This window comes from Myxine glutinosa, chromosome 3, assembly GCF_964187855.1.
Source record: "Myxine glutinosa chromosome 3, kmMyxGlut1.1, whole genome shotgun sequence".
NCBI lineage: Eukaryota > Metazoa > Chordata > Myxini > Myxiniformes > Myxinidae > Myxine > Myxine glutinosa.
Genome location: NC_136263.1, coordinates 140,986,966 through 141,011,186, shown reverse-complemented (window position 1 = coordinate 141,011,186; position 24,221 = coordinate 140,986,966). Strand labels below are relative to the sequence as shown.

At 43.6% G+C, this 24,221-nt stretch overlaps 1 protein-coding gene across 2 annotated transcripts in view; it reads left to right on the top strand.

Moving 5' to 3' along the window:
* SMG9 (SMG9 nonsense mediated mRNA decay factor) overlaps nt 1-24,221 on the top strand; it is a 105,648-nt gene that overhangs the window by 28,529 nt on the left and 52,898 nt on the right. For both annotated transcript variants that reach the window (XM_068110009.2, XM_068110010.2), the window contains exon 5: nt 6,973-7,204. In XM_068110009.2, the coding sequence (XP_067966110.1) occupies nt 6,973-7,204 (232 nt within the window). The remainder of the gene's footprint in view (nt 1-6,972; nt 7,205-24,221) is intronic.

Genomic DNA, 24,221 nt, shown 5'->3' with positions numbered 1-24,221 from the left:
GCAGATGATCTGGTGTTGATTGCGGAAAGTATGGATGGACTGAAGGAAAAGATGAACAAGTGGAAGGAATGTATGGAGACAAAAGGTCTGAAGGGGAACATTGGAAAGACAAAGGTGATGGCAAGTGGTAAAGCATGTGGTGAGGTGGAAAGAACTGGGAAATGGCCCTGTGCTGTGTGCAGGAAGGGTGTCAGAGTGAACTCCATTCAATGTACAATGTGCGCTGAGTGGGTTCATCAAAAATGCAGTGGTCTGAGAGGGTCATTAACCAGTGTGGCAGCTACATTCAAATGTAAGGTGTGCACAGAGCGAGCTGCAGATGGAAGAAATGTTGAGTTGGATCTTGGAGACGGCGTGAAGCTGGAAGGTGTGAAAACATTTTGCTACCTCGGAGACATGCTGAATGGAGAAGGTGGATCAGACTCGGCAACAGTTGCTGGAGTGAGATGTGCATGGAAGAAGTTTCGGGAACTGAGTGGCGTGCTGATGAGGAGGGGAGTGTCGTTGAAGCGGAAGGGAAAGGTGTATGCTGCATGTGTGAGAAGTGTTATGATTTATGGGAGAGAGACATGGGGAATGAACGTAGAGCAGCAACGAAGGTTGGAAAGGGTGGAAATGCGAATAGTTCGATGGATGTGCGGAGTATCGTTGAGAGAGAGGAAGACAAATGATGAATTGCGAAAAATGATGGGAATAGAGCCTGTGATTGATGATGTGAAGAGGAACAGGGTGAGATGGTTTGGTCATGTGTTGAGGAAGGATGAAAGTGACTGGTTGAGAAGAGTGATGTCAATGAATGTAGAAGGAAGTAGAGACGGGGAAGACCGAGAAAGACTTGCGCTAAAGATGGTGGAAGAAGAAATGCGGGCAAGGGGGTTAACAAGGAGAGATGCAGAAAATAGGGCAAGATGGAGAAGATTGTCATGCTGACCGCAAGGCTAACTCTCACTCTCGCAGGGAAAATGGCCTTAAAATGCATGTTGTTGTTTGTGTTGTATACAATGGACTACAAAATGTAAATGTTTCATGATATTTGTTATATTATATCACCTTTATCTATCAATATTGTTGAAACTAGGGCATTGCCCGTACTATATCTATATCTAAAATTATATCCCCCCCCTCTATTTACATGAAATGGTTTGGTCCAAAGCGAACGGCTTGCGAGTACGGTGACAATCCCCCCCCCTCTATTTACATGCAATGGTTTGGTCCAAAGCGAACGGCTTCCGGAGTTTGGTAAAGAAATCGCCATCGCGTGCACAAACGCGCAGGAAAGCGAATGAATCGCAAATTCGGTTTTATTAGTTTTAAAACATAGTTTAACGCCAACATAGTTTGCAAACGTGAAATAAATGAATACGCTCTCAAATGTGCCATCCGAGGCAGAGTGTGTCCTCCACGTTCGGCACACGCGATCGTTCGCTGCTCTCTGATTGGTTGAATCGTTTTTTGGACATAGCTCGGTAAGTAATTGTCCGATTAATATGAAACCTTGAAAAGGCACATCCTCGGGTCCCCAGCAATATACCTGGCAAGTTAAAAGTATATCGGACCCGTGGTTGTCGAGAAACAGCGGTCACAGACAAACAGACGTACAAACGTACAGACGTACAAACAGAGATTACTGGAATTATAGATAGATGAAGATCAAATAGCTGTATGTTGAAATGTGTTCAAAAAGTCAAAACTTTACATGGGCTGTACTTACTTTTTCACGTGACTGTATCACATGCCTTCGATATGGTCTGGCACCCCGCTCTGCTCACCAAACTCTCCTCCTATGGTATCCTTGGAAATCTCCACGCATGGCTTGCTCCTCTCTGGTCATAGTCAACATGTGGTCCTGAATGGATTTCTCTCATCTCCCCTTCCTGTTCAGGCTGGTGTTCCCCAAGGCAGTGTTCTGGGCCCTGTGCTTTTTCTGGTCTTCATCAATGATCTCTCCGACTCTGGAAAATCCTCTCCGTCTCTTTGTTGATGACTCCACTTTCTGCCGCTCCATTCCTCATCCCTCAGATAGGCAGTCTGCAGCCTCCTCACTCTCTGCAGACCTGGACAAAATCACAGACTGGTCAAACAAGTGGAACATGTCTTTCAATCCTGACAAATCTCATACTCTTCCTATGTCTCTCGAAAAAGACCGACTGGCCAACCCTCCCATCTACTTTCTCAACAATCCTCTCCGAGAAGTTCTGTCACTCAAGCTTTTGGGTCTCACTATCTGACATGATCTTTTCTGAGAAAACCACATTTCCAAGCTGGCCTCCAAAGCCAGTTGCCCACTCGGCATCCTCTGCCGCGCGAAGTCCTTCCTTGGCACACCTGAGCTTTTCACCACATGCAAGGCTTTCATCTGCCGCTCAATGGAATACTGCTCTCCCCTCTGGGCTGGTGCTCCTGCGTCACACCTAGCCCGGCTTCAAGCTGTTGAAACCAAAGCTTTCAGAATCATTGGAATCTTCCGCAATGAAGCTGATTGTGAGGGCCTTTCACTCGCTCACCGCAGGAAGGTGGGTGGTCTTTATGTCTTCTATTGACTCCTATCCGGCCAGCTCCCCCAGCTCTATCTGTGCTCTGTCCCCCAAATATTCCTACAGGTCGCACAAGATCTGCCAGCAACCCTCTTCTCGTGAAATAGCCAAAATCAAGACTCTCTGCTCACCTTCACTCTTTCATTCCTCTTTACTCTTGCCTCTGGAACAAAGTCCCTCACTCTTTTCAATCCCACTCTTCCCTCCAGGTCTTTAAAACAGCTGTTTACCACCATCTCCTTTCTTCCCCCATCCAAAATTTTGATATTTTCTACCCCTGTTAATTCACCCCAGATCCACTTTTTTTAAATACCAACTTCTTTCCTTGAAGTCCTAGCAGTGTCCATGTGTTTCTACCTCTCCCACCCCCCTCCCCCTTCCCATGCCTCCCCCCCAAGCCCTTTCCCTCCCACATATCTCCCGATGTCCCTGTTCTCTGCTGTTGTACTTGTGTGCTTCCCTCTCTCTCACCATCTTGTCTGCCACTCCCTTTTTTGTAATTAATGTTAGCTCTTTCATGAGCCTCGATCTTGTATCCAAAAAAAAAAAAAAAAAAATAATTGTTTGTGTGACAAGGATGAATTGATAAAATTTTGGTGAAGATCCGGATCTGGAAATGAGAATTTTTAAATTTTGTAAGTGATTCTTCACCATTGAGAGATGGGGCCAAAACAATATATAGTATGATGTTTTAAAAAGTTGTGGACGACTTGTGACAAAACTAGGTGGATGTGGTGGTTAGTTGGTAAGAACAAGCCGATTCGATTTTTGGTCAGGTCCGGATCGAGATCCGGCAGAAGTATGTGCTCTACCGAGTGCCATTCTAGTTACCTTGTGCAAACATAAATTGTATACTTGTGTTTATTTAATCTTTACTAAACTGTTTCACTCTGGACTTCACTACTTCACAGAAGGTGCGCAAACTGATCACCTTCATTCTCTATATCATGAATGCTGTGCTAATCCAGTGCTATCCAGTACTACCTGCCACATGGTCGGGTTGTCGACGACTAAGCCAATACCCCTCACTGGGTTTGCCTGTGGGAAGGGTGACTGTGACACCCTGCCAGGATCAAAAACAACACCTGGCAAAGGGTGGATGAGCTCCCTTAGAGAGCCAACAGACATCCAGTAAGGAGATGGTCTCTCTTAAAAAACACCCATCTGGTTTGGACCGGTTTAAGTCATACAAAAGACTTTTAAAATGGTATGTTCTGCTTCCTTGCTTGAAAAGGATAGAGCATGGACAATCCCCATCAGTTGGCATCCATGGGGAGGAGGAAACTCCTCTTGAGGAGATGCCCCACTGAGTAGGGTACCCAGAGTATCCCGGGTAGTGACGGCACATCCCCCAAGCCGTGTGTGTGTGTGTGTGTGTGTGTGTGTGTGTGTGTGTGTGTGTGTGTGTGTGTGTGTGTGTGTGCGTGTGTCAGCTCTATTACGAGGTTTAGCCGAGTATTAAAAAAAAATACATTTTTCACACCTTTTGATAACATTATGAGAGCTGAAACTCTACAAGTTCTGGTTTCTTGCGAAAAACATCAAATTCAAGCTGAATGACTTCAAATCTTCTATAGTCAGGCAGCTAAAGCCGCTGTCACACCTTGACGTTTTAGCCAGCGTATGCCGACGTATGAAAAATTTGGCTATGTTAAGAGCACGCTGAAGCACGCTGGCATACGTCGTAGTACGCCGAGCTCGTCGACAAATTTCGTGCATGCACAAAATTTGTCGACGTATGCCAGCGTATGACTCACACCAGCACTCAATTTTGATACGTCGGCATACGCTGGCTAAATCGTCAAGGTGTGACAGGGGCTTTAGCAGCATATTTATCGAAAATGGGGAACGGCTTGACAAAAGCGCCATTTTTTTTTTGGTGGTCCATTCGACCATATACAATAGATTTAGGACCGGAGGCAAGAAATATACAGTGTTCTTCACCTTTTTATTGGACAAAAACCAAGGACAAAAACCAATTATGTTTATATTTTCAACAAGGAGGGTAACTTTTATTTCATTACATGCAGTGTTATTGGTAAAACTTATGCATGCCTGCATAATAAATCTTACGCTTCCATGTAATAATAATTAGTAATATAATACCGATTGTTTATACAAATGTGTTATACTTGTGACTCGCACACCTCTCATATATCTAACATGTACGCAACTACAAGGATGTAATGACAATGTAGCTTTAGAACAGACAACATGTTGTTCAAGGTAATTTGTCCAGCAATTTATGTATTTACGATTTTAGTCTAACTCCAATAGTTGATGATTTATTTGCATAAATGTATTGCTCGATATTATGCTGTGCGAGTCGTATTTGCGCAAAAGTCAAACACTGTATCTGTCTTGCCTCCGGTCCTAATTCTATTGCATATGGTCCAATGAACCACTAAAATAAAAGTGGTACTTTTGTAAAGTCGTTCCCCCAAAAATTGCTAAGCTGCCTAACTACTACATTTGTTTGGTCTATTGCATTAACTTTTTCTTTAATGAGTCCCCACACAGAAAAAGCACGTGTTGACAGATCAGCTTATCTGGGTAGCCATATCTGGGTAGTCCCACTACGACCAATCCATTCTGTAAATGTTTCCTTTAGAAATTCCCAGACTTGTAGCCCAAAGTGGGGTGGTACCCTATCTTGCTGCCAAATCAAGTCACCAAAAAATGGCAGTTGCGGCGAGACAGCGCATGCTCAATAGGTGTCTGCTGTCAGGGTCCTTGCAAAAAAAGTACGGCTCAATTACAACATCTGCATGGATTCCACCTAAAATTATATGTAACTCGTGGAACATTTAGTTTGTGCTCAATAACAAAACATGGATTGAAATCAGACCAATGGGCATAATTATGCCTGTTTACTTTCCCCTTTGGTTCGAAATTTATCTCATCACTCCACGAATTATGATTTACTAGGGCATGCCCGTACTATATATATATCTAAAATTATATCCCCCCCCTCTATTTACATGAAATGGTTTGGTCCAAAGCGAACGGCTTGCGAGTGGTGACAATCCCCCCCCTCTATTTACATGCAATGGTTCGGTCCAAAGCGAACGGCTTCCGGAGTTTGGTAAAGAAATCGCCATCGCGTACACAAACGCGCAGGAAAGCGAATGAATCGCAAATTCGTTTTTATTAGTTGTAAAACATAGTTTAACGCCAACATAGTTTGCAAACGTGAAATAAATGAATACGCTCTCAAATGTGCCATCCGAGGCAGAGTGTGCCCGCCACGTTCGGCACACGCGATCGTTCGCTGCTCTCTGATTGGTTGAATCGTTTTTTGTACATAGCTCGGTAAGTAATTGTCCGATTAATATGAAACCTTGAAAAGGCACATCCTCGGGTCCCCAGCAATATACCTGGCAAGTTAAAAGTATATCGGACCCGTGGTTGTCGAGAAACAGCGGTCACAGACACACAGACAGACACACAGAGATTGCTGGAATTATAGATAGATGAATTCAGGATCTGCCGTTGCACGGAAAAATTCCCAAAATTGTAACCGTCGCTCGGGATCATTCCCATTTAAAGCTTGTACCAAATACGGTTTGTAAGGTTTGTGGGGGTCCTGTTTAGTCTTTAGAGTGTTAAGGAGCAGTTCTCTTACCAAATGGCAGTCTGTTGATGTCATGTTGAAAGTGCACATGACTATATGCACATGACAACTTACGTACGAGGCATTGACTTGTAAGGCAGTTGCATCTCCAGCTCTGGATTCCAATTCAAAGTGATTCAAAAGATTCCAAAAGATTCCAATTATCCGTTTTTCATTCTTTGTTACGAGATGCTGTCAATTTGTTTTGTAAACACTTTGCAATTTGCTTAACTGCAGATTTCGGTTGACCAAAGGATCAGCCTCTCGATCTGGGTTTTTACATACATCCTGATCGTGACATAGCAATTCTCTCAAGACAAGCTAGGTTTTCAAAAATGTGTTATGAAAATCATTATTACTGCTCACTTGAGCATGCCAGTCCGATAGCCTCACTATTCTGCCAGCATACTACCTGTGTGTGTGAACATCTGTTTCATTATCTGTTAGCTGTCCAGCCACCCCCTCCTTGCTGCTCTCTATCACTCTCCCTCTCCTCTCTCATGTTTCTTCTACTCTCTGCTCTTGTTCCTCCTTGTTTGATAACCATCCTTGGATATGCAGTTGATGTTACTCGCAACTAGTGTATGATTATAACTGAACTCGCCGAGCAGATCTCGTATCTTTCCTTTGGCTTGAGTTGTGGTGTTTAGATTTTCATTTGCAGCAAAAGAGGTTGAGGTGTTTCAGCTCTTCCACAAGCCCATACCATTGTAAAAGTACTTTGTGGCACATCAATCCTTGGATTTCATGAATCAAACAAGTAAAACATTTTGCAACCGTGCTTATGTCACACAACAGTCCAGTGTGCATCCTGCTCCATTACAGGCTACAAATGTTCCAAACCCAATGCCTGGGCCCACAGTCCCCCTGGCCGGAGAAAAACCAGTGGTGCTTCTTAAGCCTCGTGTTCCTGAGATGCTCTTGAAGAACAAGGCTGTAAATTCTGCGGAGTTGTCCCCATACTCTGCCCGTTCAGAAAAGGAAGGACAAAGACCCACACAGCCCATTTACCAGATACAGAACCGCAGTCTTCCAAACCTCACATCCGCTCCTGAGAGTAAGTGCTTTCACACATCATTACTGGTTTATATCCTATGAACAGCATTTTGCTTCACACTTTATACCACGTGAGTTGCATTGTTAGTTGTGGAAATGTATTGCCTGCCATAAAAGTCTGGTCCCAATTAAAAACTGGCTAAATATTTTCAGAAAGCGCTGTTGGGAAGTTTTCAAAAAAATGTGTTTTTGTTTTTGTAGATGTGCTTCAGGGTTACCTGAATATTTTTATTTTTACTTTTTTTGGCAGCAGTTTACTTGTGGAAAAATACATTTTGCCAAATTAGGCGAGGCAAAGTCAACAGAGGTTTATTGACATTTCGACATCCCCTGAGAACACTTTGTGCTAATGTGGCTCTTGCTGTTGGTGAAGAAACATTAACACCTGTACTTTCAGCTAGTTCATTCACAATATCGCTACTGGATTGTCATCATTCGATCGCTGAATTAACGCCAGGGGGGTTGACTCAGCCTGTCATCCTTCCGAGGTCGGCTAATTGAGTACCAGTTCACTGGTAATTCCCTGTGTGTCGTAAAAAGGCGACAAACAGGGTTGGCAGCAGGAAGGGCATCCGGCCGTAAAACCTTGCTTCAAAAAGGGGACCAACAAAAACAACAACAACTACGGTGCCCGAAAAAGGCCAACCCCCGCTTTGCGGGGAAAAATGGCCTCTAAAGGTGTTTTTTTTTTATTGTCATCTGTCACGTAGAGAACATACAAGATGGATACAGAACTATTATCAACCCCGATCTTTCTTCTTTGTGACAAACTTCCTACAAGATTGCCCCTCGTGTCATGTAATCTCCATTTTCGTTATTCTTAACCATTACCAGCACCTTACCATTTATTTATGTTAAACTGCATCTGCTAATCTATAAAGGTACCTCAACTTTCCTGAAAGCGATCACACCACTCGCTGCTATGTACCTCCAGCTTTGTGACAACATTCCCATATCCCTCCATTGGGATATTGACATCTCTTTTCATTGGTTGTTGTGGGACAAATTTAGAAAGCTGACTCTTAACCCCACTATCCAAATCATTGATGTAGATTATGAATACAAAACTCTCGGTTTGAGAATGTTCGGTTTGAGAACATCATGCCCCTCTGCATGACTGTCTGATTGATTTCTATTTTGATTTATTTAAGTGCCTTTGTACTTGTTTATGTGCATATTATTGTGCTGTTCTTGCTTTATATATGCCTTAATAATAACAATACTTTTCTACACTCTTTATGGTTTTTAATTCTCCTTAATGACTTTTACATTGTATTGTTTTACTTATTAATATGGTGTTATACAGTCGTGGCCAAAAATATGGGTGCCCTTGCACTTTTTTCAAATAACTCATAATTTTTTCTAAAAATAAGTTGAAATTGACAAAAGTATTTGGTCTCCACAATTCTTTATTTCACTCTTAATATTACAGAACCTTTGTTTTTGATTCAGAACTTAATATCCTTTTAAATCAGAAAATAAAAAGAAATGGAATTGTCGAAATTATTGACACCCCCGACTTAATATTTGGTAGCATAGCCTTTGGACAAAATAACTGCAGTCGAGCGCTTCGTATAGCCATGAATGAGCTTCCTACACCTCTCTATTAGCAGTTTGGCCCACTCTTCTTGTGCAAACTGCTCCAGTTCTCCCAGATTTGAAGGGTGTCTTCTCCCAACGGCTGTTTTCAGATCTCCCCACAGGTGTTCAATGGGATTTAGATCTGGACTAATTGCTGGCCACTTTAGAACAGTCCAGCGTTTTGGCTTGAACCATTCCTGGGTACTTTTTGAAGTGTGTGTTGGGGTTATTGTCCTGCTGCAAGACCCATGACCTTCGACGGAGACCCAGCTTTCTGACACTTGGTTGAACATTGCGCTCCAAAATTCCTTGGTAATCTCCCGATTTCATGATGCCATGCACACATTCAAGGCACCCAGTGTCAGAGGCAGAAAAGCATCCCCAAAACATCACTGAATCTCCTCCATGTTTGACTGTAGGGAAGGTGTTCCTTTCTTTGAAGGCTTTATTTTGTTTTCTGTAAACATAGAGATGACTAGTGGGGTCACCCGTGGGAATCCCACGTGCATGGACGTGTGTGACATTTGAACATCTTCATTTTTATCCTGCACATTCAGTTTTACAAAATGGTTAATGGCAATTTATCAGATCCACAAATGATGTAATCTACACAATATATTTACTTTTGATAACATGAATGCATGTGCGTGCACATGGGAAATACAGTTTGAAATGTGGAACTACATATCATGTAAAATGTGACTTCAAGAGCTCAAATCCTCTCCCTCTCCACCCCCATCTGGAGTGGATCTCTCACACACACACACACACACACACACACACACACACACGGTAGTGGGTCACACACACGGGGTAGTGGGTCACACACACGGGGTAGTGGTTCACACACACGGGGTAGTGGGTCACACACACACGGGGTAGTGGGTCACACACACACATGGGGGAGTGGGTCACACACACACACAGGGGAGTGGGTCACACACACACACGGGGGAGTGGGTCACACACACACACGGGGGAGTGAGTCACACACACACACGGGGGAGTGGGTCACACACACACACGGGGGAGTGGGTCACACACACACACGGGGGAGTGGGTCACACACACACACGGGGGAGTGGGTCACACACACACACGGGGGAGTGGGTCACACACACACACGGGGGAGTGGGTCACACACACACACGGGGGAGTGGGTCACACACACGGGGGAGTGGGTCACACACACACACGGGGGAGTGGGTCACACACACACACGGGGGAGTGGGTCACACACATGGGGGAGTGGGTCACACACACGGGGGAGTGGGTCACACACACGGGGGAGTGGGTCACACACACGGGGTAGTGGGTCACACACACGGGGTAGTGGGTCACACACACGGGGTAGTGGGTCTCATACACACGGGGGAGTGGGTCACATACACACGGGGGAGTGGGTCACACACACACACACGGGGGAGTGGGTCACACACACACACACGGGGGAGTGGGTCACACACACACACACGGGGGAGTGGGTCACACACACACGGGGGAGTGGGTCACACACACACACGGGGAGTGGGTCACACACACACGGGGAGTGGGTCACACACACACGGGGGAGTGGGTCACACACACACGGGGGAGTGGGTCACACACACATACACGGGGGAGTGGGTCACACACACACATACACGGGGGAGTTGGTCACACACACACACATACACGGGGGAGTGGGTCACACACACACACACATACATGGGGGAGTGGGTCACACACACACACACACACACACGGGGGAGTGAGTCACACACACACACAGGGGAGTGGGTCACACACGGGGGAGAGTTGGGGTCGTTTTACTCCTCCCCTCTCATTCCTTTCCAACTCCTCCTCACTCCTCTCCCCCTCCCTCAGTCTCCTCTCCCCACCCACAGTTTTGTCTCCTCTCCCCCCTCCCCCAGTCTCCACTCCCCCTCCCTCAGTCTCCTCTCCTCCCCCCACCCCCCTCACCCCGGCAGTTGTTCCAATTGAGCAGGTACGGCAAATATTAGAGGTAATTGAACTTTTCTCTTAGAGCAACACAGAGTAAATAGGCCCCCTTGTCCTGTTCATTCATTTGTGAAATGTTTCGCAGAACAGTACACGCATGGTGACGTCATCAGACTCGTCCCATAATGATGATCTTCAACAATATTATCCGATATCCATCCGGATTCATTGCAGTTGCTCTTGTATATGTTTGCTTAGCACACATTACCTTCCAATCTCTTTGTTGCTCAGCATCCCGTGCAAGTCTGGGTTAACGTTCATTGGCAGTCTCGTTCTGTTCCCTCATTATTTTATTCATTTTGGAGATGGCATTTACAAACACGAGTGGCGACACGTAAACGATGCTCCGCCCCTCTCCCCAAGTGCAGAGTACCTAATTGCAACTTTTTATTGTGACTATGTCTAAAGAATGAAACATTCTGACTCTATAAAGAATACAGCTCAAATGGAAAAGTCCCTGGGGAAAAAGTCTTATGGGTGGTGTATAAGAACATTACATTACACATTTCTGTCCCGCAATAACCAAAGTTACTCTTTTCGTTACAGCATACAAAATGACATTTTAAAATTAACGATTTCAAATAAACTTCTTTAAAGTGTACGTGCACATCGCTTATAAAATAAGAACGAAAAAATATCTCGACAATTTCCAGTCTGTGTTTATTTATTTGTTTTACATATGTGAATTACATGTCCATGCACACGTGAAATAGAGTTTCTTTATTAATTCTGGATGTGAACACTATTCAGCCTTGAAAATTCATGTCAAACAAAAAAAAATACATCGACGGAATGAATGGAAGTTTAAACAGGATTACCTTTACTTCCGTATAATAATGATGAATGATGATGATAATTTATAAAATAAGAACGAATAAATATCTATCGGCAATTTCCCGTCTGTGGCGATACGTAAACGAAGCTCCGCCCCTCTCCCCACATTGTTGACTTTTTTATTGTGCCTACGTCTAAATTAAACATTTCGTTGTGACGATGGAATAGTCCGCCGCGAATTTTAAATATATCTCGGCATTTTCCCGCCTGTGTTATTGTGGTGTATGACATATCGTGCCACAAATTTATAAAATGTCTCAGCATGTGTGCGTGAATTTTCTCAATTATTGCTGAAATCGAGTCTAAAACCATTGATAAAAATGAAATCAGATGGTGAATTACAGTCGAGATAAAGCCATGAAGGAGGGAGTCTCGATGAGCTTTATGTTACAGGCCTTTGAAAATGCATTTTGTTCTATAAATGGTAACTTTCATTGAATTTTATTCCCGTTTTTTGCAACCGAGTAAAACCATGTTAGCGACTGTGAAAAATGAAATGAGATATCCAATTATAGTTGAAATAAAACTCTGAGAGAGAGAGAGAGCAAGACACTGCGGGCCTAACAAAAGAGGCCTCAAAGCTATGCGAGTAAACAAAATGGTGGTGATTTGTTTTTGAAGACGCCCCCAGACCGGGTGTAGCCACTCCTCCGGACAGACATATATATCACAGACAGACAGAATCACCTACGGAGAATATTATATGGATGTGCTTTATCAAAAAGCTCTAATTTGGTCTCACCTGTCCACAGGACTAAGGGGTGAAGTTATGCAAAACTAAGGGGTGAGTGAACTCAAGGACTTTAATGTTCAGGGGGGGGCGGGGGGGGGGGGGGGGGAAGTAGGTGCACGCAAAGGGAACAATGGTGAAATGCAGATCCAAAATGTACAAGGAATCGCAGCAATGAAGAGAGTGCAGCGTTACTTGCAGGCAGAAAAGAAAATGGGATGAGATTCAGACTTAATCCTATGCCTTAACTACCATACCACAATACAGGTTACCCACCAGACATCCTCGGAAAGAAGATAGAAGCAGATTGAGGTTTGCACATCGTCTGGCCTCGCCAAACGAGAGCTATCGTGTTCCCATATTCCAGCCGCTTCGGGGACGGTGTGGATGGAAGAAGTTACTTTGGGGTTGTGGGGGTATTTATTACGGAGCTGTTAATCGGCTTGGCCCCCATTCTCTGCAATGCACTCTACACGGTGACAGGATTTACGTCTTGTTCAGAGCTCCGTTGTGCCAGCCTCGCCTCACAGCTCAGCTCCGCTCTCCCTGGCTCCGTCCCGTCTTTCCTCCTGCACTGAGGTTACCTCCTCAAGGATCTTCATGAGCTTATCATACTTGTGGTTGCTCTCTGTCTCCTCCCCGTATCTCTCTCGTTACCTCAACCACGTGTCTCTCATTGTCTTGTTGCCTCTGACAAACAGCGCGTTTATATAGAGGCTTGCGCTGTACATCACGCAGCTTACGGGAAATCTGCGGAGGCTTTGCCAGTTGCTTTTACTGGAAATCCAACGGGTGTGGTCATGCCCAATGTAGAGTGCAGGTGTTGTTTACTCTCCATTCTGGATTTTCTGAAATACTGTGGGCGTGGTCATGCATAATGCAGAGTGCAGATTTAAAAGATTACCACTGATTTTTTTTGCATACTTAGTCTAGGCTCGTATGACAGCTAACACAAATAACATATAATAGAGGGAGTGGAACACAAGAAGGAGAGAGAGAGAGGGAAGCAAACAAGAGTAAGGAACAGGGACATCAGAAGATCCGTGGAAGAGAGAAGGCTGGGGCGGGGTACATGGGATAAACAAGATGGACACTACAGGAACTTTCAGGAAAGAAACCAGGGAATTTGAAGAGGTGGATTTGCGGTGGATTAACGGGGGTAGGAAAGATCAAGGTTTTGGATGGGGGATGGTGGTGAACATACGAGATGGTGGAGAACAGCTGTTTTGAAGATCTAGAGCCGTGGTTCCCAACCTGGGGGCAATGGTGTATTTCTCAGGGGGCCATGGGGTAATTTGAACCATGGGGTAACAATGCAAGATGAATTCCTGGATCTCTGAAACGATTCATTTGCCAAAGACACTTTCAAAGAGAAGAGCTTGACGGAGTTTTGGGTGGGAATGGGTCGCTACCCTAATATCAGCCAGATAGCTATCCGGGTTCTTCTGCCATTCTCGTCTACCTATCTCTGCGAAGCGAGGTTTTCCATGCTGTTGAATATCAAATCGAAACAGCGTAATCGGCTCCACGTGGAAGATGACCTCCGCTGTGCCCTGACTGTGACTCAACCACGGATACCCCAATTGGTAGCTAAAATGCAATTTCAGCCATCCCACTGAGTTTTTAATTCACTTTTACGGTGCATACACCGCGTCCCTAGTTTTGATTACCTGAGTTGTTGTCGAATTGAGTTTCTTTTTGTGAGATTATAACACACTGCGTTAAATACAAGCACAACAGAGGTTTTTAGTTTTCACATATTCTTGACTTGGAACCTTTTCATACTGTTTTCTTGTGTGACAGTTCTATTTTATGCTGTCCATAGTGTTGCTACTGATAATATTAAAATCTCATCAAACATGCATCATTCGAGCGACGTTGCTTTGTTTGCTTCTTCCAAAAACGATGTAGTTGGGATCCAGTAAGGAACAGAAAAAAAACTATGGAACTAAATGTTCATGTTGGCTACTTGGAATTCCTCATTTTCTGTGTAATAATTTACCAATTCTCATACAAACAAAATAGACAATTAAAGGAAAAAACACCTCTCGGAATGCACCACAGAGCATCTAGAAATCCAAATTTTTCTGGGGGGCATGCTCCCAGACCTCCCTAGCCTGCTTGCACGTGTCCCCGCTGCTGGACTCTTGCGAAAGGGAGGGGGGGAGCTGGGGATGTGCTTTGGGAGCCAAGGGAGCCATAACACAAAAAAGTTGGGGAACCCCTGATCTCGAGGAAGGAGTGGGATTGAAGAGAGTGTTGGAGTTTGCTCCAATGGCAGGAAAAAAGAGGAATGAAAGAGTGAAAGCAAGCAGTGAATCTCTTGATTTTGGCCATTTCACCAGAAGAGGGTTGCTGGCAGATTTTGTGCGCCCTGCAGGAATATTTGGTGGACAGAGCACATACAGAGCAGGGAGTGCACGGCCAGAAAGGAGTCTGTAGAAGATCGCCAACCTGCCTGCGGTGAGAGAATGAAAGTCCCTCTGAATCAGCTTCATCGCGGGAAATGCCAATCTTCCTAAGAGCCTTGGTTTCTGCAGCAGAAAGCCGAGATAGGTGTGTGAGGCAGGAACACCAGCCCAGAGGGAGAGCAGTACTCTATCAAGCTGCAAATCAAAGCTTTGTAAGTGGTGAGTAGCTCAGTCGTGCCAATGAAGGACTTCTCACGACGGAGGATGCAAAGTCGGTGACTGGCTTTGAAGGCCAGCTTGGAAATGTGGCTTTCCCACGAAAGATCATGGAAGATAGTGAGACCCAAAAGCTTGAGTGACAAAACTTCTTCAAGAGAATTGTTCAGAAAGTAGATGGGAGGGTTTTCCAGATGGTATTTTCATAGAGACAAGGTGAGAGTGTGAGACTTGTCAGGATTGAAAGACATGTTCCACGTGTTTAACCAGCTTGTAATTTTAATCAGATCTGCAGAGAGTGAAGAGGATGCTGCCTGCCAATCTGAGGGATGAGAGATGGAGCGGCATAGGGTGGAGTCTGACGCAAGCCAATCCTGAGAAAAATGCACATGACAGCATGCCTGGAGATTGCAAAAAGACAAGTGAAAGACTGAGAGCGTGAGGCACAATATTCTGTGGTTCAATGAGACAAAAATTGAACTCTTTGGCCTGAAATCAAAGCGCTACGTCTGGCGGAAACTGAGCACAGTTCATCGCTCATCTAACACCATCCCTGCCGTGAAGCATGGTGGTGGTAGCATCATGCTATGGGGATGCTTTTTCATGGCAGGGACTGGGAGACTTGTTATGATAAAGGTCACAATGAATGGAGCCAAATACAGGCAAATCCATGAAGAGAACCTGCTTCTGAGTGTGGCGAAGATTTACATTCCAACAGGATAGTGAGTAGTGACCCCAAGCACACAGCCAAATTAACACTGGAATGGCTTCAGAACAAGAATGTGAAAGTCCTCGAGTGGTACAGCTAAAACGCAGACTTGAATCCCATTGAGAGTCTGTGGAAATATTTGAAGATTGCTGTTCATGGATGCCTCCCAGTCAACTTGACAGTGCTTGAGCAAATCTGCAAGCTAGAATGGGAGACTCTTCCCAAATCCAGATGAGCAAAGCTGACACAGACATACCCAAGAAGACTCAAAGCTGTAATCGCTGCCAAAGATGCTTCTTCGAAGTGTTGACTCGGTTGAATACTTATGTAAACTAGAACGCCACTCAGTAGAGCGCATACTTCCGCCGTGGGTGGCCGCTGCTGAGCCCTATCTTCCAATGGTAAAAATTTTTTCCTGGATCCGGAATAATATCCTGAGCTTCACCAAAAACTAATCAATTCTTCCTTAACCCAAGGGCAATCATCCCACCAACTTTCATACAAATCCGTTCAGAACTTTTCCAGATATCTTGTTCACAAACACACACACGTCCGGACATGATAGAATGCATTACTCCCTGGCGGGAGTAATTATTAGATATTTCTGTCTTTCATTTTTAATTATTTTGTAAAAATCTCCACTTTGACATTATGGGGTTATTATGTGTAGATCAGTGACAAAAACAATCTCAATTTAATCCATTTTAAATTCAGACTGTAATGCAACAAAATGTGAAAAAGTCAAAGGGTGTGAATACTTTCTGAATGCACTATGTAATTAAAAATAAATGATTATTGTGTTCCTCATAGTTATTGTACTTTTCATTCATAGTCAGAGTTTTTGTGGTTGTGATATTTTTGCATTCTCCATTTAGTCCAATAACGAGGTGCCAGATAATTTACAGCTGAAAAAAAAATTGCAAAGCAATATGCCATAATTCATTTGCATATTGAATAGCATCTTCCCGAATCGGTGTGCCGTGTCCTTTATATATTCCCAACTTGGAGATTAATGGCATATAAATGTAGATTTACTATGAAGGGGTATGTATGCTAAGTTGGATGGAATTGATGATGTGAATGGAGTTGGTACATGGAAGATCAGTAAATTGATAGATTAAGTGCAGTGTGGATACAGCACAAGCTTGACCATAGGCGTTTGGGAAAAAATATAATAAACCATTCTTTCGTAAACTAGATGAAAACAACTCTTATTTACAAGTTGTAAAAATAAAAGATTATAAAATTCACAAATTGTGTGTTCAAGTAATGAAATTAAAGATTAATTTCTGTATCAGTGTCAGTGTCAAATTCACCATATCAATGTCAAATGTGCTGGTGATAAAAAGAAACACATTAGCCACTTCCTTACCAATAATGTTACGAATCACTATCCAAGACAAAATTGCCCACTTAAAAAAAAGAAAAAAATAGACCGAATCCTGCCCGGTCCATTTTCATCACCGTCGTTAATAAAACAGTCTTGGATGGACACGTTGTGTAAGATTTATACTGTTCTAGGTATTATTGAAAGCAAATATTGTATTCCCTCACCCTGCTCCCTCCCCTATGTTCACCCATTTATGACCATTTATCCTGGTGGAATATCACATTACTGTCTGGAGTCGTTGTCCTAAAGAAGATTGATGGTTTGGAGCTCTTCTCCGTTACTCACACCTCCCCATTATATCCCTACGGGCAATCTTGATTTATTCAGCTGGTTACAACCTCCACCCTCCCTCTCTCCCTCACCCCAATCCCTTCTAGTAGTGATACGATTTCTTTGGTACCATGCTGGATGCAGAATGAAGAAGAAACCAAATAACACAAATGACAAACAAAAATTTATATCATTTTCTGCTTTGTATGGCAAGGGCATTTGCATGTTGAGCTAAAATACGTCCAAATGTGATGCAATGCCAAAAATTGCATTTGCAAGGTATTCTTCAATTTGAAATTCACAGCTTGGTAAAATTGATTGGTAATAGTGAAAGATTTTTTGGGGATACTTCTTATCATACCTGTTCCGAATCAAATGCCCACGAAGTGTCTCTGTCAAATTCAAATGATATTATAGTCATGCTCCTTTTAATTATGGCTAGTTTTGTAACGTTTTGATTTTGCCTTTACATCAAATGAGTGCAGCTTTATACTAATTTATATATAATGGAGCAAGTGTTTCTATGTCCACTTTATACCCATTGGTTGGACAGCTGGCCTGATGCCACCCACAATTGTAACCTGAAAAAAAAAAATCTTACACCTGCCATTTTGATGCTGCGGTAAGCCTAAGACATTCTCAGAAGTGTTATATTCATAATTGCCATGCCGTCTAAAAGTTTTCTGTTCAGCATAAAACAACCTAATATACTGTTAAAAGGATTGTCAAATATCGAAAGGTTGGACCCGGCCGATAGGCATCATGGGCCATGTGAAGGTGACATTATGTATAGGCTTCAGGCCTCTGGTGTCCACCTTTGGGTCAGTGCAATTGGAATTATCTGAGCTACACAACCACAATGGATTAATTATATATATATATATATATATATATATATATATATATATTGTTACGTGGTCCTCCCGGTAACTACCTGGTCTTGGTGACCCCCGGACCGTGGGAGGACCCCGCCAGAAAGATCTCTGATTTATACGCTTTCATAGCGCAATCAAGATGAAAGACACAATAATTCAAGTCAAAAAGAAACCTCACACCAAGGATCCGGATTACTCAATAATATATTCCCCAATCAATCAACAACCATCAACAATCAATCACCAATTTTACTAAGATGGCCATCTCATATATTTCCCCCCTTTCCCCACTCACGACCCCTCAATGGTCACTGTCCCTCACAATGTCTCTGGGCCCCTCCAGACCAAGGTGAAGGTCGACTTCTCCGCACACGGGTGGTTGAACGACCCCCTGGCTGACGTGCTCCAAACGTGCACGTCGCGTACCGGGAACAGCTGCTGCAGCGCACACCTCCTTGCAAAGCAAAGCGCGGCTCGCAAAGCGCGCGAGGCCCAAGGTGCGACCCGTACGCGTCCTTGTAGACGTGGAGGCGAACTGTGCCGGACGCTTGGTTCCGTGCACGAACCCACGGCAACTTGACGTGTAACCAGTAATTACCCCGCACAGGTAACTCCTCTCGCCAGACGGGCTTTCAAACGCAGCGTTCCCCACGCTGCTCAATATCGACACCGCTCGCGTCGGAGCTGGGCGATGAGAAGAAGATCGCCGCTTCTCCCGGACCTTGTCTTCTTCTTCTCTTCCGGTTCACCATCCCGTTTCCGGTCTCCTGTTATCCAGAGCGCCTCTAACCATTTAACCACAACAACCTTTAATAGAATAAACATTAATAAGCAACTAGGGCATGCCCGTACGTGGGTGCCCGTTCCTTGCCAAAAAAAAAAAAAAACGCTACCCGTACGCTCTACCCCGCCCGTACGCCCGTAAACAAAAAAAACAACGCTCTTCGCTTCCGCCCTTCGCTCTGACTGAATTGGGAGAAATAATGCGCATATGAAATCGAGAAATTATTATTTTCTCCGGAAGAAATCGAATTACGAACCGTACCGTAATGGCGGTCAGCTCGTAACGCGCTCAGCTCCGCTCGTTCTCACATCGGCCACGCCTACGCAACAAAGCGTTCTGTGATTGGCTGCCGGAAGTGAAGTCTTCACTGTCCGGAAGTTCGCAAATCGTCGCAGTTACGATGAATCGTTTTAATTTAATCGCAGTTTGAATTCGTTTTAAAACATAGTTTAACGGCAACATAGTTTTCCAACGTGAAATAAATGAATACGCTCTCAAATGTGCCGTCCGAGGTAGAGTCTGATCGCCACGTTCGGCACACGTGATAGCTCGCTGCTCTCTGATTGGTTGAAGCGTTTTTTGGACATAGCTCGGTAAGTACTTGTCCGATTAATTTAAAACCTTGAAAAGGCACATCCTCGGGTCCCCAGCAATATACCTGGCAAGTTAAAAGTATATCGGACCCGTGGTTGTCGAGAAACAGCGGTCACAGACAAACGTACAAACGTACAAACAGAGATTACTGGAATTATAGATAGATGACCTGAATAGTAATTCACATAAATTCACATAAATCCGTAACAATATATATATGTATATATATATATATATATATAATGGTATCTGTAATCTAGTTCTCCAACCTAATGAGCGGACAACATGACGTCATCGCCATGCACGTCCGCCTTGCCTGCAAAGTTCCAGAGGAACCATCTAGCAGTGCGTCATTACGGATTATAAATACAGATACTGTCACAAGTGCATGCAAAACTCACAGTTACCGACCTGGTTTCGCCCTTGTTGGGGCTTCATCAGGGCAACGCAGTGAGGCTTTCCATACACTTGTAACTCTGTGACCCTTTCGGTTTTTATATCAGTCACTATGCGACCTTCATATCATCACCATGAGTGGATACCAGAGATAACGTCACCGCGTGGCAGGCGGTGCGTATCGCTCCCAGCAAGGTGCAGCAGCAGCTGTATGGGACACCTTGCTGGCGGTTCTCCACTGATGATATGAAGGTCGCATAGTGACATATATATATATATATATATATATATATATATATATATATATATATATATATATGTATATATATATATATATGTATATATATATATATATATATATATATATATATATATATATATATATATATATATATATATATATATAAATAAATATATACATAGATATATATATATACATACATACATACATACATACATACATACATACATACATACATACATATATATATATACAGACTTGGCATTTAATATGGAATTTTTTTTTTGTGGCGGTGAACTTACTTTTCAAGATGTCTTAGAACCAAAAGTTCATTGGAATTATGTTGAAATTATTCTAGATTTTGTTAATGTGACCTTTAAAAGAAACAAAAACCACATTTGACATTTCGAAACAAATAAATTGATCCTTGAAAGTGATGTAAACTGTCATCGAACTCAATTCATGGACAGTACTGTGTTAAACTTCTGTATGTTTTCCAGAAGTATCTCTTTATTCTGCACATTAACCAATTTTTTTTTTAACAAAAACAAAAGTTAAATTTCGACTGGGATTACGGACAGTAAAATTACAGTTCAGTACTTCGTGTAACCCCCACGAGCATTCAGGAGAGCATGTACACATTGAGGCATGCTGTTCACGAGATTTGCCAAGGTTTGGACAGGAATCGCTTGCCATGCAGTGACAATAGCCTGCTGCAATTCACGCACAGAGGTCGGCTGCTGGTCCAAGTGGTCGATTTGACGCGTTAATTCTGCCCACAAGTTCTCTATCGGATTCATATTCGGGGACATGGCAGGCCACTCCATATGCTCTAGACCACGGTCAGCAAGAAAGTGTTGGATCATGCGAGCACGATGAGGCCGTGCATTGTCATCTTGGAAGACAAAGTTTCCTCGAAAGGCTGCACGAGCAAATGGAAGCAATGTTTCTTCCAGAATGGCCCTGTACTTGAACTGGTTCAGGATTCCATTCAGAACAACCAGGTCAGTTTTGCCCCCTGCATGAAAAGCAGCCCAAACGGTCACCCCACCACCTCCAGCTTGGACTCTTGGCACTATACAATCTTTGTTGTAGGCTTCATGCACTTGTCTGCGCATTCGGACGCGGCCATCTTGACGATATACCAGAAATCTAGACTCGTCACTGAAGATCACGTGATTCCAGTGTCCTGGCTGCCATTGACAGTGCTCTCTGGCCCACTGCAATCGGCGCTGGCGGTGTTGTCTGGTCAGGCGTGGCTTTCTCAGGGGACGCCTGGCACGATAGCCTGCTTGAACCAGTCGTTGGTTGAACAGCCTTCTGGATACAGGCACATTTGTCAGTTGCTGACACTCAGCCCTAAGCCGATTAGCTGACTTGGTACGGCCATTGCGGACTAACCAGTGCAGCTGGCGATCATCCCTCCTTGTGGTTCTGCGGGGACGTCCTGGCCTCGGTATTGGAGTAGGGACACCCCTCTGAGCATTTCGTTTCAGGATCTTTGACACCTGACCTTGAGTGATGCCATACTGCTGAGCAATAGCACGCTGTTTCATGCCGTAATTTCATAAAGCCACGACTCCATGACAAACAGCATTGTCGAGTTGACGGACCATCTCCAGAGGAAGCGGCAATAACTTTTGGAGACGTGCAGCAGTTGTTTTCCACTAATACAGAACGCAACAACCCTTGTATACCCGACTGTGAAGCCAATCATCAAATGCACCTGTCCGTACATTTTGCCACGCCACCTGTGATATAATCCTGTTGTTGACTTCTTGCTGCGACAGACAATCAGTGACATGGTTCTTTTAACAAATACATCACCAAAGTGTAAAAGAAACTCACTGGATTGATATACTGAGTTAAGAAAGTAAACCCAAGTCAAGAAAAAAAAAAAATTCCATATTAAATGCCAAGTCTGTATATACGGTGCATTCACAAAGTATTCAGACCCCTTCACTTTTTTCACATTTTGTTATGTTGCAGCCTTATGCTGAAATCGTTTAAATTCATTTTTTTCCTTATCAATCTACACTCAATACTCCATAATGACAAAGAGAAAACAGGATTTTAGGAAGTATTGCAAATTTATGAAAAAGAAAAAACTTAAATATCACTTTGACATAAGTATTCATACCCTTTGCGATGACACTTGAAATTTAGCTCAGGTGCCCTCCCATTTCTCTTGATCATCTTTGAGAAGTTTCTACACTTTGATTGGAGTCCACCTGTGGTAAATTCAATTGATTGGACATGAGTTGGAAAGGCCCACACCTGTCTATATAAGGTCTCACAGTTGACAATGCATATCAGAGCAAAAACCAAGCCATGAGGTCGAAGGAACTGCCTGCAGAGCTCAGAGACAGGATTGTGTCGAAGCACAGATCTGGGGAAGCCTACAAAAAAAATTCTGCTGCATTGAAGGTTCCCAAGAGCACAGTGGCCTCCATAATTCTTAAATGAAAGAAGTTTGGAACAACCAGGACTCTTCCAAGAGCTGGCCGCCCGGGCAAACTGAGCAATTGGGGTTAGAAGGGCCTTGGTAAGAGAGGTGACCAAGAACCCGATGGTCACGCTGGCTGAGCTCCAGAGATCCTGTGTGGAGATGGGAGAAACTTCCAGAAGGCAAACAGTTCATTCTTGGCTTCATCAGACCACAGAATCTTGTTTCTCACAGTCTGAGAGTCCTTTAGGTGCTTTTTTGGAAACTCCAACCGGGCTTTCATTTGTCTTTCACTGAGGAGAGGCTTCCGTCTGGCCACTCTGCCATAAAGCCCAGATCGGTGGAGTGTTGCAGTGATAGTTGTCCTTCTGGAAGTTTCTCCCATCTCCACACAGGATCTCTGGAGCTCAGCCAGCGTGACCATCGGGTTCTTGGTCACCTCTCTTACCAAGGCCCTTCTAACCCCAATTGCTCAGTTTGGCCGGGCGGCCAGCTCTTGGAAGAGTCCTGGTTGTTCCAAACCTCTTTCATTTAAGAATTATGGAGGCCACTGTGCTCTTGGGAACCTTCAATGCCGCAGAAATTTTTTTGTAGGCTTCCCCAGATCTGTGCCTCAACACAATCCTGTCTCTGAGCTCTGCAGGCAGTTCCTTCGACCTCATGGCTTGGTTTTTGCTCTGAAATGCATTGTCAGCTGTGAGACCTTATATAGACAGGTGTGTGCCTTTCAAAATCATGTCCAATCAATTGAATTTACCACAGGTGGACTCCAATCAAGGTGTAGAAACATCTCAAAGATTATCAAGAGAAATGGGAGGCACCTGAGCTAAATTTCAAGTGTCATAGTAAAGGGTATGAATACTTATGTCAAAGTGATATTTCAGTTTTTTCTTTTTAATAAATTTGCAAAACTTTCTAAAATCCTGTTTTCTCTTTGTCATTATGGCGTATTGAGTGTAGATTGATGAGGGAAAAAAATGAATTTGAACGATTTCAGCATAAGGCAGCAACATAAAAAAATGTGAAAAAAGTGAAGGGGTCTGAATACTCTCTGAATGCACTGTATGCATCTATACACTCTATATCTATCTATGCAGTCTATACACTGCTCAAATAATAGGATGTGTCAGAATAATGTGTTGCACGCTTGTAACAAGATTTACCCATCGGGTGAGTAGTCTGCTAGTAATTATAATAATATTACGAAGAAGAAGAAGAAGAAAAAGACATGAAATGTCCTAGTTTTAGAAATTTTGCTGTACGGAGTTAAAGGCTGTCAGTCAGCCATGTTTGTTTGGATTACAAAACAAAATCTTCTGCATATGTATGCTCTCATGTATTGTCTTTGTGTGAAGTTTGAACAAAATCGGTCCATGCATGTCCGAGAAAATTTGGGGACACGTTTCAATAACAAAATGGCTGCCAGTCGGCCATCTTGGATCTGATGTCGAAAGAAAATGACGTGCATTCGTACCCCATCATTCATTACCTGCTCTCCAAGTTTGAATAAGATCGGTAAATGCATGTCCAAAAATGGTTG